Genomic DNA, 13,035 nt, shown 5'->3' with positions numbered 1-13,035 from the left:
GAATTTTAGACTTTGGACTCTGATCATTCCCTATGGAATGCTACCAAGCATCCACACCTTGCCGGCATATCTTCTTTACCCTAACCCTGAACATCTCGCGGTCTAATAACAATGTCGGCACACTCCTGCTCGTGTCCTCCAGTTTGACAGACCGGGGTGTCCATTCAGCAGATTTATAGACCATCAATCGATGCTTGGGATCCATTGTTCATTCCTGGCCCGTAATTGGGGGCTAATTCAATGGATTCGGGAGACTTCGGGAGGGTACTTCTTGAATAGAGGTGCACTATGGCAGGGATCCCCTATGGAGAAAGGAGTGTTGGTCTTTACGGGCGAAATTACTGAAACTAGGTATTTATTTGATGTAACCCATCTTCGATCAGTCATCTTATTATGTTATCAAAAGTGTGTTTTTATTACCCTCTGAAAATCCCAATGTTGGAAAAAACGGGGCATCCCTAGCAAGCGCAGCGGATTTGATGTCGGGGGGAGGGCGGACACGGGGGCGGTGGGAGGATACGGGGGCGGATGGCGGGTCTGTAGGATTCTTTGACTTGGCTGGAGGTGTACTGGGAGGCACCTGGTATTGTTGGATTAGGGGTCCTGGGCTGGCTGCTGAAGGAGAAAATCGCCCAGCTTCGAGGCCTTGAGGAATCTATGTCTCTATGCAGACTGTGCAAGTCAAAGAAGTTGCCGTTGTGGCGTTATTTACCTGTAATCAGTTAGATCTTGGTGGCCATCCGACACCTCAATCTATATCTAGGGTCTGATAGTTCAACATCAGGTTTTAATTTTGGGAATAAATTGTGACCTTCTCTAACTAATAGACTACTTAAGGTTCACAAAAGAGTTTTTAAATATTTTGTTTCCTTCGATCGAAGAACCTTTTGTTTAAATCCTCTTTAGTTACTGTCGAGTTTGTTGTATGACATGATGTCAGAGTTATGTGCTGCCCCAACCTTGCAGACCATGGGCATAATGCTTGGGTTCACAAATTGGAGTAACTTCTCGGAGGCTTTCCCATAGTTACTAGACGGGTAGTACCGTACTCAGCGGTGCTAGGGGTGGCGTGCTGGGGTGTTGAAGTTTCGGTCAGGGAAAAAATCTGTCGCTAGGCCGAATCCGGCGTTGAGCTGTCTGACACGTCGAAGCGTGCGGTAAACTGGACGTCCTGAGAGATTTGGACCTCTCGCATGTCACATAATATCCGCGGGAATCTCGGCACGGTTAACACTTGGGTGCGGCGCACATTGCTTTCCCTCCTTTTATGTCCGGCGGCAACTCCGCTTCCGCATGAAGTATTTCTCGGTTGGGTGGCGCAATTATTACTTGATTTCGCAAGAGGTCGTTGGCACTGGAATTTCCTAAAAAAAAATGAAATTCTTTTCTGGAACGCAATCTCCCCATAGCCGTCTCTCTCCTCTTCTCTTTGCTATGGTATGGTCTTTTTGCCTCCCTCAGCTGGGTGATCAGTCTGAACCCCCACCGTGACGTCCACCAGAGGGAAAAAAGGGTTGAGAAGGTTGAAGGGTTGACAAAGGTACTCGTAGTTGGTACGTACCCCATACCCCAGATCTCCCCAGCTCCCTTAGACCCACTTAGCCGGACTTATGGAAACGGGTTACGCTACCGGTACCATTCGGGATCAACCCCGATCACATTGGGGAATCAAGGACTCAGGAGAACCCACAAAAAACCTCGTGGGCCGCCCAACCGATCCAATTACTATAGAATAACCGTCGCGTGAGTATTTCGGCAAGGGGACCCTGTCTCCATATTACATTCAGGACTCGATATGCAGTAGCCCCACGAGTAGAAAGACCCCAACTCTTATCATCTCATAGCGAAGCGGCAAAGAACCTTGATCCCGGTGGGAAGTAGAGGGTCTCTGGAAGAAGAAAAAATGAAAGAACTCACCGCAGAAGTCATTCCAGGAGGAAGTTGGCTTTTTTTATCGGTTTAGCCCCACCTCATCCATCGGGCTTGTAATAAGGGAAGCGATATATAATAAGAATGCCACTTTTGGTAGAAGATTGGCTCGAAAGACCTGCTCAGGGATTAGGGATCACCAATAACTCTGGAGACAATTCTAGGATGGTGGGAGCTATAAGTACGTGGAGTGGTATGATATGGACAGCAATTTTCTCTCGCTCCTCAACAACTTTCAAGCTAAAACGAAAATTGCCCACAGACTCAGAAACGGAAACGATCGTCGGGGGGGGGATACTTGTACAGTACAAAGCTGACTTACCGGATGAGTAGGGAGCACAGGGAGGGAAACCAGGATTGTGGTACGAAGGATACAATAGGTGTGATGCTGGCTGAAGAATACTACCCCAGCCCAAACGGACATTGGTGGTGGTAGGACAATAGGTTTGTTCATGAATCAGGGAACCTTTTTTAAAATTCCTACGTTTAGGTGAGGATAGGCAAGTCGCCTCGCAGCGACACTGCCTGTACATTTTGTGTGCCTCGACGCATAACCTCGGGAGCTGGGCGCTGAATAGTAACTCTTAATGGCAGCATGCGGGAAATAGAAGCGAAATGCCATGACACGCACTAGTGTGGTTCTGGGGGTTGGTGGTTGTACTAGTACTTGTACTCTGGGGTATACTCGAGTATTAAAGCTGGGGGCGCGCAAAATGTGATAGTCTCCCCTCTTGCGCAGAAAAATATTATCCGTTGATAAGCGGTTTCATATCTGTGGATACTTCTTACAGAAACTAACAATCTAACCCAGTAGACCTAGACACTACAGACGTGGCGGTACAGTGATGTAAATAGAAAGAGATGGTGAAGGCTCAAGCCCCCTTTGGAGAAACAAAAAAACTAAACGACAGCACACCGTAGAAGAAGAGAAGAAGAAAAAAAAGGGAATGCGCCTAATAAACCCAAGTAGTCTCAACCTCACCGGTTTCAATAACCGCAGACTCCTTCTCAGTCGCCTTGACCTTTGAAGGTTTCTTGACCTCCACTAGGTCGTCCTCCCTGCCATTAAGGTTATTTCCGGCAAGATGGTCAAAATTGACCAATTCATGGAGAATAGAGGACTCGATAAGATCGGCATATAATTTGTGGACAATCTTCTTGGGGAAATTGGCCTGGCACAGTGGGTAAACAACTGGAATTCAGTGGTTTGTGGGTGTCTTACTATTTCTGCCGCAGCTTCAACTTTGGTCAAGACGTCATCCACTCTCCATTGGTCCCTGACAGCCTCGCGATGAGGTTTGATGCGAGCAGCAGCCTCAATGAAGCGCATGCGCTCGCCTGGAATTGTCAGCCACCTTGTAGAGCTCGGGAGCTGACCGGACGGGGAAGAGTATACCAAGAAGAGCGACAATCTGACGGTCAAGGTCGTCAATGCTGGTACGGACCTCTGCCATAGTGGTTGCACTCGCTGGGTCGATGGCGGTATGGATGCTCTTGTTAACCATCTTTGCGGATTTGTGGGTTCGGTGGTGGTCAGAGTTTGCTGTTTTTGGGGAAATTTGTGAGCTTGAGTAGGTAGCAAAGTGGGAAATGTTTTGTCCGGGGAGAATCGAGAGAGGAGGTTTGCTCCCGGGAAGAGCAACGGTGATGGAGCTAAGGGTCTGATGAGATATACCAATCCTCTATGGACTGTGAACTGCTTTTATTTAGGTAAGAATGTGAATGATTGAACACTATAATAAATCGTAGGTTTTTAGCGACACTGGGGGTTTTTATAGATGTCCTGGGCTAAAGAGTGAGTGGGGATCACGGTTTTGGGGTTCATTTTACAAGAACCAAACTTGGTGGGGAAAGGTACTAGTACACGACTTTCAAAACTACAACCCTGGTTCTGTATAGTGCAAGATCAGTCAAACCACGGGTTTCTGTCCTCGAACCCCCGGCACATCCTCCTCCCGGATATGCTCTCGATTGACGTAGGCAAGCTCCACTTAGGAGCAAGACGGTGATTAGCCCGGCCGGCTCTGTCAGCTACGCTCTCCGAGCAGAGCAGCCAGAAGCAATTCAGGGCTTCTCCCGCAATATACTCGTGGATATAAGATGTTGTATTTGATGAAGTACCTGCATGTTTAACCACACAGGACAAGTTATAGGCAATACTTAATCCCCGGCCATAGGAACTTTGATGGGTTGTCTCATTTCTGGGTGACGATGGCACATTTGGCCTTTTCCAGGTGGGTGGAAAAAATCCGGGCTTGAGGGCAGGAACTCGTGGTTTTCATTGACCTTGTAGTTTTGGATACCTTGTGTGTTATACATTCTAGCTTCGTCTGGCATCGGAGTTAGAAAGCGAGCCTCCAACTGGTAAATATTCCTTGCAGTGATGAAAATGCGCACTTTTCCTAGAATTTTGATAGCTACCCTTTTTGGGAGCAGCGACAACCAAATTCTTGTAATATAGTGGCTGAAACTGGAACATGGGTACAGTAACCGAACTGTGAGCTAAGCCATTGGAATTGCCTCCGCTGACACTAACAGATGCTTCGTGGGTCGTAGTAGCTCTCCTTTTGCTCTCCTTTTCTTTTCATCCCATATCTAGAGTCTGGAACATCTCTATATCAACAGTATCGCAGACTTCGATGAAGGGAAGTTTCGACTATAATCTCGGAATATCTACTCCGTATTCGTTCTCGATTATTATAACGCTAGTACCGTTACTTGGTGTCAAGCCGATTCACATACTCGTAATGTGACATCAAACAAGTCCGGGAATTCGGAAATCCGTAGAATGAGATTTTAATATCAAATGTACGTGTACAGTACTTGTAGAGAACTGGATGGAGGAGGGAAATCGAGCCGCCTCCGCGCAATGTGGTTCCAAGCCCTCAACGTACTCCGTACAGCACCTGGTATCCCACTATACCAAACTGGTCAACTTAATAGCCACAACGGGCTGGGTACTCCACGCCAGTACCGCTCGGGTCTTCTCCGTGCCCAGGGCGAAACTGGGCGTGTGGATAACAGGGGTCAGCTAGGGGAAAATTTCCGTTACCCTACTGTAAAATTTGTCGGAACCAACTATTAGAACACCGGTCTCAACGGGAGTCGGTGACGGCCCGGTAGGTTTGATTTGACAGATTAAAAGAGTTGCGAGTTATGAGATTTAGCATGTAAAGTGGGCTAACCTCATACTCGTGTACGGTGCGAGGAAAGCGCTAATCCCTCTTAAGATTTAAGAGCTTCCGTCTTTGGTCCGGATATAACAGGACTAGCGGAGATAGTGGTTTTCAACCTCTATTGGGGTACAAGTACCGGGCAAGGTATTAGCATACAAGACAGGGATTATTTTGCTGGCTAGCTATCCCTCCTTGTCTTGTACGAAAGCGTCGTACCTGGTGCGGGCACTACTAATTGATATATTAGTCACGTGCTTTATATGGGTGCAGTAGACTGCAACAAGAAGGTTCACCGGTTTTTTCTTATTAGACCCATGTGACTAATATATCAATCGTCCGCATTAGTAGTTGTACAGTACTTACTCGAGTTACTGAGTAACTTACTCGACGATTCATGAACGACTTGGCGCCAAGATATCCAAATTTATAGCCAAGTGCGCCAAGGCATCATGATAATTTATGAATTGTCAAGTACCAGGTATGAGGGGTCGAACTTCCTCGGGTTGGCTCGAGTGCCTTCTCCACCCCCCAGGGAACGGTGTTCGCTCCAGCCACTACCCCAGAGTTGGACAGACATCTTTCCTTCACGAAAAATTAGCTCAACTAGCATATCAGGCTGCTTGCTTCGCGTTACACACAAGATTCGGGCAAACCGGATCAGGGTTCAACAGACCAGGATGATAATTTTGATTGAGGAAGACTAATGTTAACACTATGGGCACTATACACGTGCAAGTACAAGTACTTGTACAGTACGTGGTCCGATAAGAAGTTCGTGAACAGCTGTTTGAGGTTAACCAGCCAAATATAACTTGGTCGGTTGTGTTGAATAGGATTCTACTTGAACTCTTGTCTTGCGATAAAGTTGGTGAATATGACAATTCATTTAGACTAAGCCGAAAGCAATCGCTATATTCTGTGAGGGCATCACCCATTGCGCTGGTGCTTCGACGATTGTCCGGTTATGACCTTTCTTGTCTCATACGTTACCGTCGCACCGCGCTATCCAGGACGACCAAATCAAAAGATTGTGTCTGGTACGGCGAGTGAGCCGGACGGTTAAGTTTTGTGGTGAGATTATTTTGATCTCACAGCATTTAGTACGGGACAGCGAGGTATCGGTATTATCGAGTTGCGCTATAGTGGGGTTTGGCTTTACTTGTACCGTACTCGTCCCCTGCTGTAAATACACAACAAAGGTATTAAGCATCCCGATAGCGGGATCTCTCGACACCCATTAGAGTCCGATGCACGAACATTGAATCAGCAGCGAACCTCCGTGAAGTTACCTCATTACATTCTAGAACTTTAGCACTCGTGCCGTAACGCCGTAACCATTAGAGGGTTTACGCTTTCGGATATAAATTAGGCAGCTGTTATATCAATGAAAATATACTGTCACATCTCGCTGTCACGGGTCTCGATAATCCGGATCCCTCGCTCTCCTGAACGAATCCCTGTGAACTCTGAAGTTCTTTCCGCCAAAAACTGACCCGTTGTCCTGGATTACTCACTGCACCGAATGGATAATTCAGATTTTGGCCATCCGGGATAGCAGGGTGCGACTGATTGTCATGTCAGGAGTCTTGGCCACCGGGGTGGGTGTGGGGACCTGGACTTGGTCCAAGATGTAGATTCAAACACTGGGAGGATTCTGTAGCGTAATCGGTGGAAAGGGAAAAAAAAGAAAAAAAATAGAGGGGAAGGGGGAAGGAATCGAAAGATAAAGGGGTGGATAAAAGAAGAATAGAACACGGCAACCCCCAAATTCGAGTACAACGAGAGAATCAACTGCAAGTTACAGGGGAGCAAATTGCTGTATCATACAAGGTATGACAGCTATGGTGACTGGAATATCAGAGGCTCAACGCTATCAGAGATATGGGATAGGGGGCGAACGATTCTCGGAGAACAGCCTAATGGACAGATTGGATGAATTGTAACCTTTTCTACTAGGTATTGATAACGGATCTCATTAACTGTAGATAAGGGAGAACGGTACAAAATAGGCTAGGGTAACTGTGATGCTACAAAACTTAGAGTATCATAGTTATCAATGTTGCATACCTCGAGCCTGCTTGCAAATATATAGAAATGTTGGATCAGATACATAAAGCTAGTGGAAATTACTTCAACTGAGTGTTAAACCTAAGCTATACTAAATACCTAATGCATAAAATAACAGAGTGATAAAAGGTTTTCTTGAAAAAAAAAAACGCCGACTAGGATGATCCATCTCCCAATCGCTTCGCACAATCGGCGATGGCATGCAGGTTTTGGGAGTGGAGGGTAGATGAGCGACTATCGCAGGAAGGGAGGGGATGAGAATACTTGGTCTAAACGATATGGTATCGAACCGAGCTGAGCAGTTCTCGGGAGGGGGGGGCTACTATAGCAAGGATACTAGAGGAATGTTGGTGCTATCTGAACGTGGAGGGGTATATCATCTTGCATGTGGGGATTCTGAGTACTGTATGTTGTTACCAGCGCATAACTGACAATAAATTCACGTTGTCCTACAATGGGTGTGTGAATTTGCTGTTACCGCGGACTCACAGGAGGAGCTAAGGCTGATTAAGAACATGTTTTGCATTCCAGAAGGCAGTTGGAAGCCCTTGATCATGTCGTCCTCGCAGCACTACGTTACCAATTCGCGGGCGTCTGCCACTACCCCATCGACGGTAGCGGGGCCCAAACAAGGCCTATTTCTGATAGCGGAACACACCTGAGGATTAAGCACGCCCACACAAGTCTGGGACCCACGGGAACTAATTCATCAATGGGAATAGGCTATTGCGGTTCGAATGGCGAAATCTATTTTCTTTTCGTGATCTATCTGGAGACCAAATAGTCTTATAACAGGCGGTGGTGGGATTTGGCAACAATGGAATTCTATGTTTTTTGAGAACAGAAATGGGTCTACGATATCTGTGACCAAGAAACCACGTCCCCTATTGTGGGAAGTTACTTGGCTATCCTAATACTTCTTTTTTTCACCCAAGCAACCTACTATACCAGACAAGATTAAGTTCCGAAATCGGCGGTACCCAGGTCACGAAGAATCACTCACCGTGCACGGAGAAACCTGTGCTGAAATGTCCTCCTATATCTGAAACGGTTGGCTACAGGTAGACTGGGTGGTACGTCAGCCTGTGTTGTGGAGAACGATATCTGGCAAGTAAGGCAGGCCGCATAAGCCTGAGAAATTAGTGGCTGGTTCCTTCGTGTGTATAGATAGTCGAGCACCCCCTTTTTCTTTTTAAAACAATACAACCTCGATCGTTTCGACAACCTGAACCCACCTCGCCAAGGAATAATAAAACAAAATTAATGCCTTCAAACCTTCCAGATCTTCTTTATTTCGACTGTCTAAGGCATCCAGCCTTACACTAGTACGCAATAAATGGACTTCCGCCCTTCACTACCCCGTATTACATTGAGCCGAGTGATATCGTCAGTCTGCTTCTAGATAATGGGCTCATGGCTTCAATGACTCAAAGCATTACTTCCATTGCAGGCTGTTGAGTTCTGATGCTGTGAAAAATAGCATTTCTGGTGGTAAAAGTGGCCATTAACGATGGCCACTGTCGCCTCGTTGCAAATACCCGCCGATACCAATGGATCTTTGAAGATGTTTGGAACACTGGAAGATACCTGCAGGCATCTGAATATATCTGCTACCCATGAACAAGATATTTACTAACCAGATGGCATATGCCGAAGGACCGCCGCCGCCAGGCGTCTATGAAGTCTGTAGGCTACAGGAGAGCTGGACCTGCAAAGCCCAGGCCAATCCTGATAATTCCCTAGCCTGGAGGTGCTGTACTCGAAGAGGTCTTCTTACCGGTCGAGGTGTGGTTAGGTTAAATTGGGTTCTTCATTGGGTTAGGTTGGGCTCACCGGATCAGAGGGAGAAGCTGGTCTTCCGGGGGGCGAATCGGATCCCTGAGGCGGCGGTAAACCCGGGCTACTCAACGAACCCAAAGGGTATTTCTGGCCTCGTGGTGTTTTCCGAAGGAATTATTTCTATGGCTCCTGCCGCCTAAAACGTGTACCGGGCTGCAACTTTTCAATCGATTATGGCTCCACATAGTTAGAATATCGATTCAAAAAGAACTTCTGTGGTACATTATTCTTCTTAGCTTTCACAATATTCAGGAAGATTTTTTAAACAATTTTTTACTTTGGCGGAGCCGCATAACCAATTGAAGAGTTGCAGGCTGGTGCACATTTTGGATGGAACGAACCGATATCATGGGAACCACAACCCGAATTTAAGGGACTACAACACTATAATTACCGGCGGGGGGGGGGGGGTGGAAATATGCGTAAATCAAGATTGTTTATATAGGACGCTAAAGTTAAGCTCCCAAGCAAAACACTGGCATTGGGTTATCACCAGCGGTGGATCTTTCGGCAATTAATGCATAAGTGACGGAATGACTCCTTTGATAGTCCAAGTCCACATATCCAACAGCTTCAGACATGGGTTTTTGTTCTCATCCTCAGAGCCTTGACTCCAATCCTTAACGTATACTACAGGCCCCGAACTACGTTCTATATTTCTGCCCTCGCCAGTGCCAGCGCAATCGCACCGGTATTATTTATATAGCCAGGTTAAAGCATCCAGGAATTGTGTAAAAGACAATTTCGTTGATTGAAAGAAAATAAAAGAAAGAAAACACAAACAAGAGGGAGGGAGATTTATATGGAGAAAAGTTTTCAAATACTAGTGCGTTCCGGCGACTTGTACAATTGTCTACTAGTGCGGATATTTCAAAAGAATTTGTCGACCAATAGTCTAGGTTTTATAGCACATGCCTCGTGTACGGTGCACCATCCACTGCCCCTCTTAATACCGGCATACTGGTATTATGTAGGCCAGGGCTGCCTTAGCCTGAACTACGTAGCGCAGCTGGATGGCCAGCTATGTATCAGCCCAATAAGATACCTGGCCTGACCCATTAGTCGGGTCCGGAGAAGTGGGCAGGTTTGCTTGCCACCCTTGCAAGGCTAATAATAAAAGTATTACAAAGATTGGCAGATTTTCAACTCGCAATTTCAATAACGAAATCTTCCTTTCATGTTAAAGAGGGAGAATTCTTATGCTACATGATAGCCATCGATGGGGTATCAATGAGTACCCAAAAGGTAGATTCAGTATTAAACTAGAAATCACTGGCTTCAGTCAAGGAGGTTCAAATATTCTAAGGATTTGAAAACTTCTACCGATGTTTTATAGAAAACCTCTCAAAGATTTGTGCACCAATTACGAAAATAGTGAAGCATGTTTCTAAGAAGTTCCTGTAGGGCTGTCATGAATGTGGCTTGGCATGGAAAAGGTTTTCACATAACGCATAATTATGAGTAATAGGTATGTTATTGTTTTGTGTATATGACTCATTCGGGTCATATGAGTTGTTATGATTTGTTAGGTTTCACACATGACTTGAATATGAGTCATAGGATGTGCACCTGACGAGTATGCCTGGCAAGTGTGCCTTGTGGGTATGCCTTGTACATATGATTTATGTTTAGTACATGACCTGGTTATGAGGTAATGGGTTTCGTGCATGTGACTCATTTGAGTCATAGGACTTATTTATTGTATTATGATTTGGTTTTACACATGTGACCACTTTGGGTCACATGATGAAAGGCAGGAAGAGCACCATATAAGGAGGCCGGCATGGCTGAGGAGGATAGGGTCTTCACGCTTTGTTCTAAGTACTTTTCCTCGTTCTTGTCGTCGCTTCGCCCCAAGCATTTCTTGGGCACGAACAATGGGCCCTGATGCCTTCGATTCTGGGGGAGATATCTGAGTTTGCTAAGTAGTTCCTGAGGTTCTTAGTGTTGAGGTCTGTTGGCGTTGTGTTGTGGATTACTTGTTTGCTTCTCGTTTCATTACCTGCTGGTTATCTCACAATACTGGCACTTCGAGCTATTCTTCACGGTCACTTATGAGCCCCTTTCGGTAAAATGTCTTTAGCTTCATGTCTATCGTCTACCTGCAGGGTTTGCATTGGATTGGGGGGGATGGAACATTGTGTTTGAGGAGATCACCCGTTTCGTTCTTTGGGCCAGCTCATATTCTTGTTGGGTTTTAATGGAGTCCTTAGTTTTCGTGATACAAAATACCCGCAGGTTCACTTGATGACCGTCCCTTGTCTTCAACTCGTCGTACTGGCCACATCACTTCTCAGCTGGCTGGGCAGTACCTGCCTCGCCCCTCCTTATTACATTATATTTCTATGGTCAGAATCCTACGATGTTGTTTATTGCCGTTCCCTTGGAGTTTCTGTCCTTACGGCATTTACGGTTGTTCAGTCAGGTGTCTCCTCCTAGTCTCGGTGGGGGTGGCTTTGACCCGGAAAAACTCTTACCCCCTGGTGTGATTATTGTTGCTACCTGAGGTGGTATTGGACGATTGGCTGGCGGGCATTCACATTGTCTGTGGGTTTGGGTGGTTCAGTTGTCGATTGTGGTTGGTGACTTCATCCATTGCAAGTGGAGCCTACCTTCTGTTTGTCTGCTTCTGTTCGTTTGCCCTCTCGGCTGCTTGTCATGTCGGTTGGGGGTGCCTCTTGTTCATCGTTCGGCCTGTGCCTGTTGCCAGACCTGTGGAGCTGGCTTCGGCTGGCTCTGCCTACTCTTTCCCGGCTTAGTTGGACTTCGGTTTGATTGGGTTGGATGGTGAGGCTGGTACTGGTGCCTTTGGGTATTGGTACTGCCTCCTTTGTAGCTCCTGGCTGTGGCTAGTGAGTCCCCCTTGGCTGCAAGGTGCTGGAGGTTGGGGCTCTGTTAGTGTGGCCAAGTTCAGTGGCTGTCTGATGGGGCTCGGTATAGGCTGTCCTGTGGCTATTGGATGGTTGATCTGTCTGAGGGGCTGAGGGGCTGGATGGGCTCTATGGCATCTGGTGAGTGGGGCTTGTGGGGGGCTGATTGGGGGGGGAGAGGCACCTGCAAGCACCGGTCGGGCTTGCATCAGGTTGTGCGAGGTCCATTTATGAGTTTCCAGTCCAGTTTGGGCTGTTGGGTGAAGCTGCTGAGTGCTGTAATGCTCCCCGATGGACTGGCTAGCTGATGGCCACCTTTGTGGATAGTGGGTTGCGACCACCAGGTTGGACTTGTTTGGGTCTTGTGTGCTGGGCTTTGTGGGGTTTATTTATTTTGTTTGGTTTGGCTATGGGTTTGGCAGGAGGAGGGATGGCACCATGGGTGGGAGATAGGCCCTACTGACCTTCTTAGTCTGTTACTACCTCTATGGATTTCCTACGTTTATGATGTTTTGTTTGGGGAACAGGCAGCGGGTACCGGTCCTCCTCACCAGTATGCTCTTCGGAGGCAACAGGCAAAGTTGGTTCATGGGATCGATGGCCAAGCATGTGGGTGGGAGAGGTTGACATGTTGGTTGCCTTCTCCCTGCCATTGTATCGCCTGTAGGTTTAGTTTGATTTTTGTTGGTTTTCTACTATGGTGGAGGTTTTGTGGGATGGTTTTCAGACTTGGTGGTAGTGATTTTGTGTTTGTTGGACGAGGAACCTGTTCAGGTTGGTCTTTGGCTTGGCTTCGGCTATGCTTAGTACTGGTTGACTTCATACCAAAGGGGCTACGGGCTTGGTCCGCGGTGGGTGCTGGGTTGTTTGATGGCCTTGTAATTAGTTCTCGTGTGGGCATGACTCAGGGATGGCAGGTGCGGAGCCGTAGACTGAGTTAGCTTAGGATTAGTAGTACACCTGTTAGCGGTATTCCAGTGCCGATGGGGGCTCGTCGTATGCTAGTATTGGCAGTACATGTTTAAATAAAATTACATTGAATTCTAAGTACTTTTCCTACTTATTACTATAATGAAGATATCACCCCTTTATGTTCTTTATCATTATCATGACCTTTATTATTGTTCCGGCTCACAACGAGAAACCCCACCTAG

At 46.8% G+C, this 13,035-nt stretch overlaps 1 protein-coding gene; it reads right to left on the bottom strand.

The window, feature by feature from the left end:
• Positions 1 to 2,682: 2,682 nt before the first annotated feature.
• GSTUM_00000696001 (uncharacterized protein) lies at positions 2,683 to 3,637 on the bottom strand. XM_002838011.2 has 3 exons: positions 3,326 to 3,637; positions 3,152 to 3,267; positions 2,683 to 3,101 (listed from the first exon to the last, which is right to left on the bottom strand). The coding sequence occupies exons 1-3, from the start codon at positions 3,432 to 3,434 to the stop codon at positions 2,883 to 2,885; spliced, it is 444 nt and encodes a 147-aa protein (XP_002838057.1). The 5' UTR covers positions 3,435 to 3,637; the 3' UTR covers positions 2,683 to 2,882.
• Positions 3,638 to 13,035: the final 9,398 nt, after the last annotated feature.

This window comes from Tuber melanosporum, assembly GCF_000151645.1.
Source record: "Tuber melanosporum whole genome shotgun sequence assembly, scaffold_213, strain Mel28".
Lineage (NCBI taxonomy): Eukaryota > Fungi > Ascomycota > Pezizomycetes > Pezizales > Tuberaceae > Tuber > Tuber melanosporum.
Note: the sequence above shows the minus strand (reverse complement) of the source record. Positions and strands in the feature narration are given on the sequence as shown.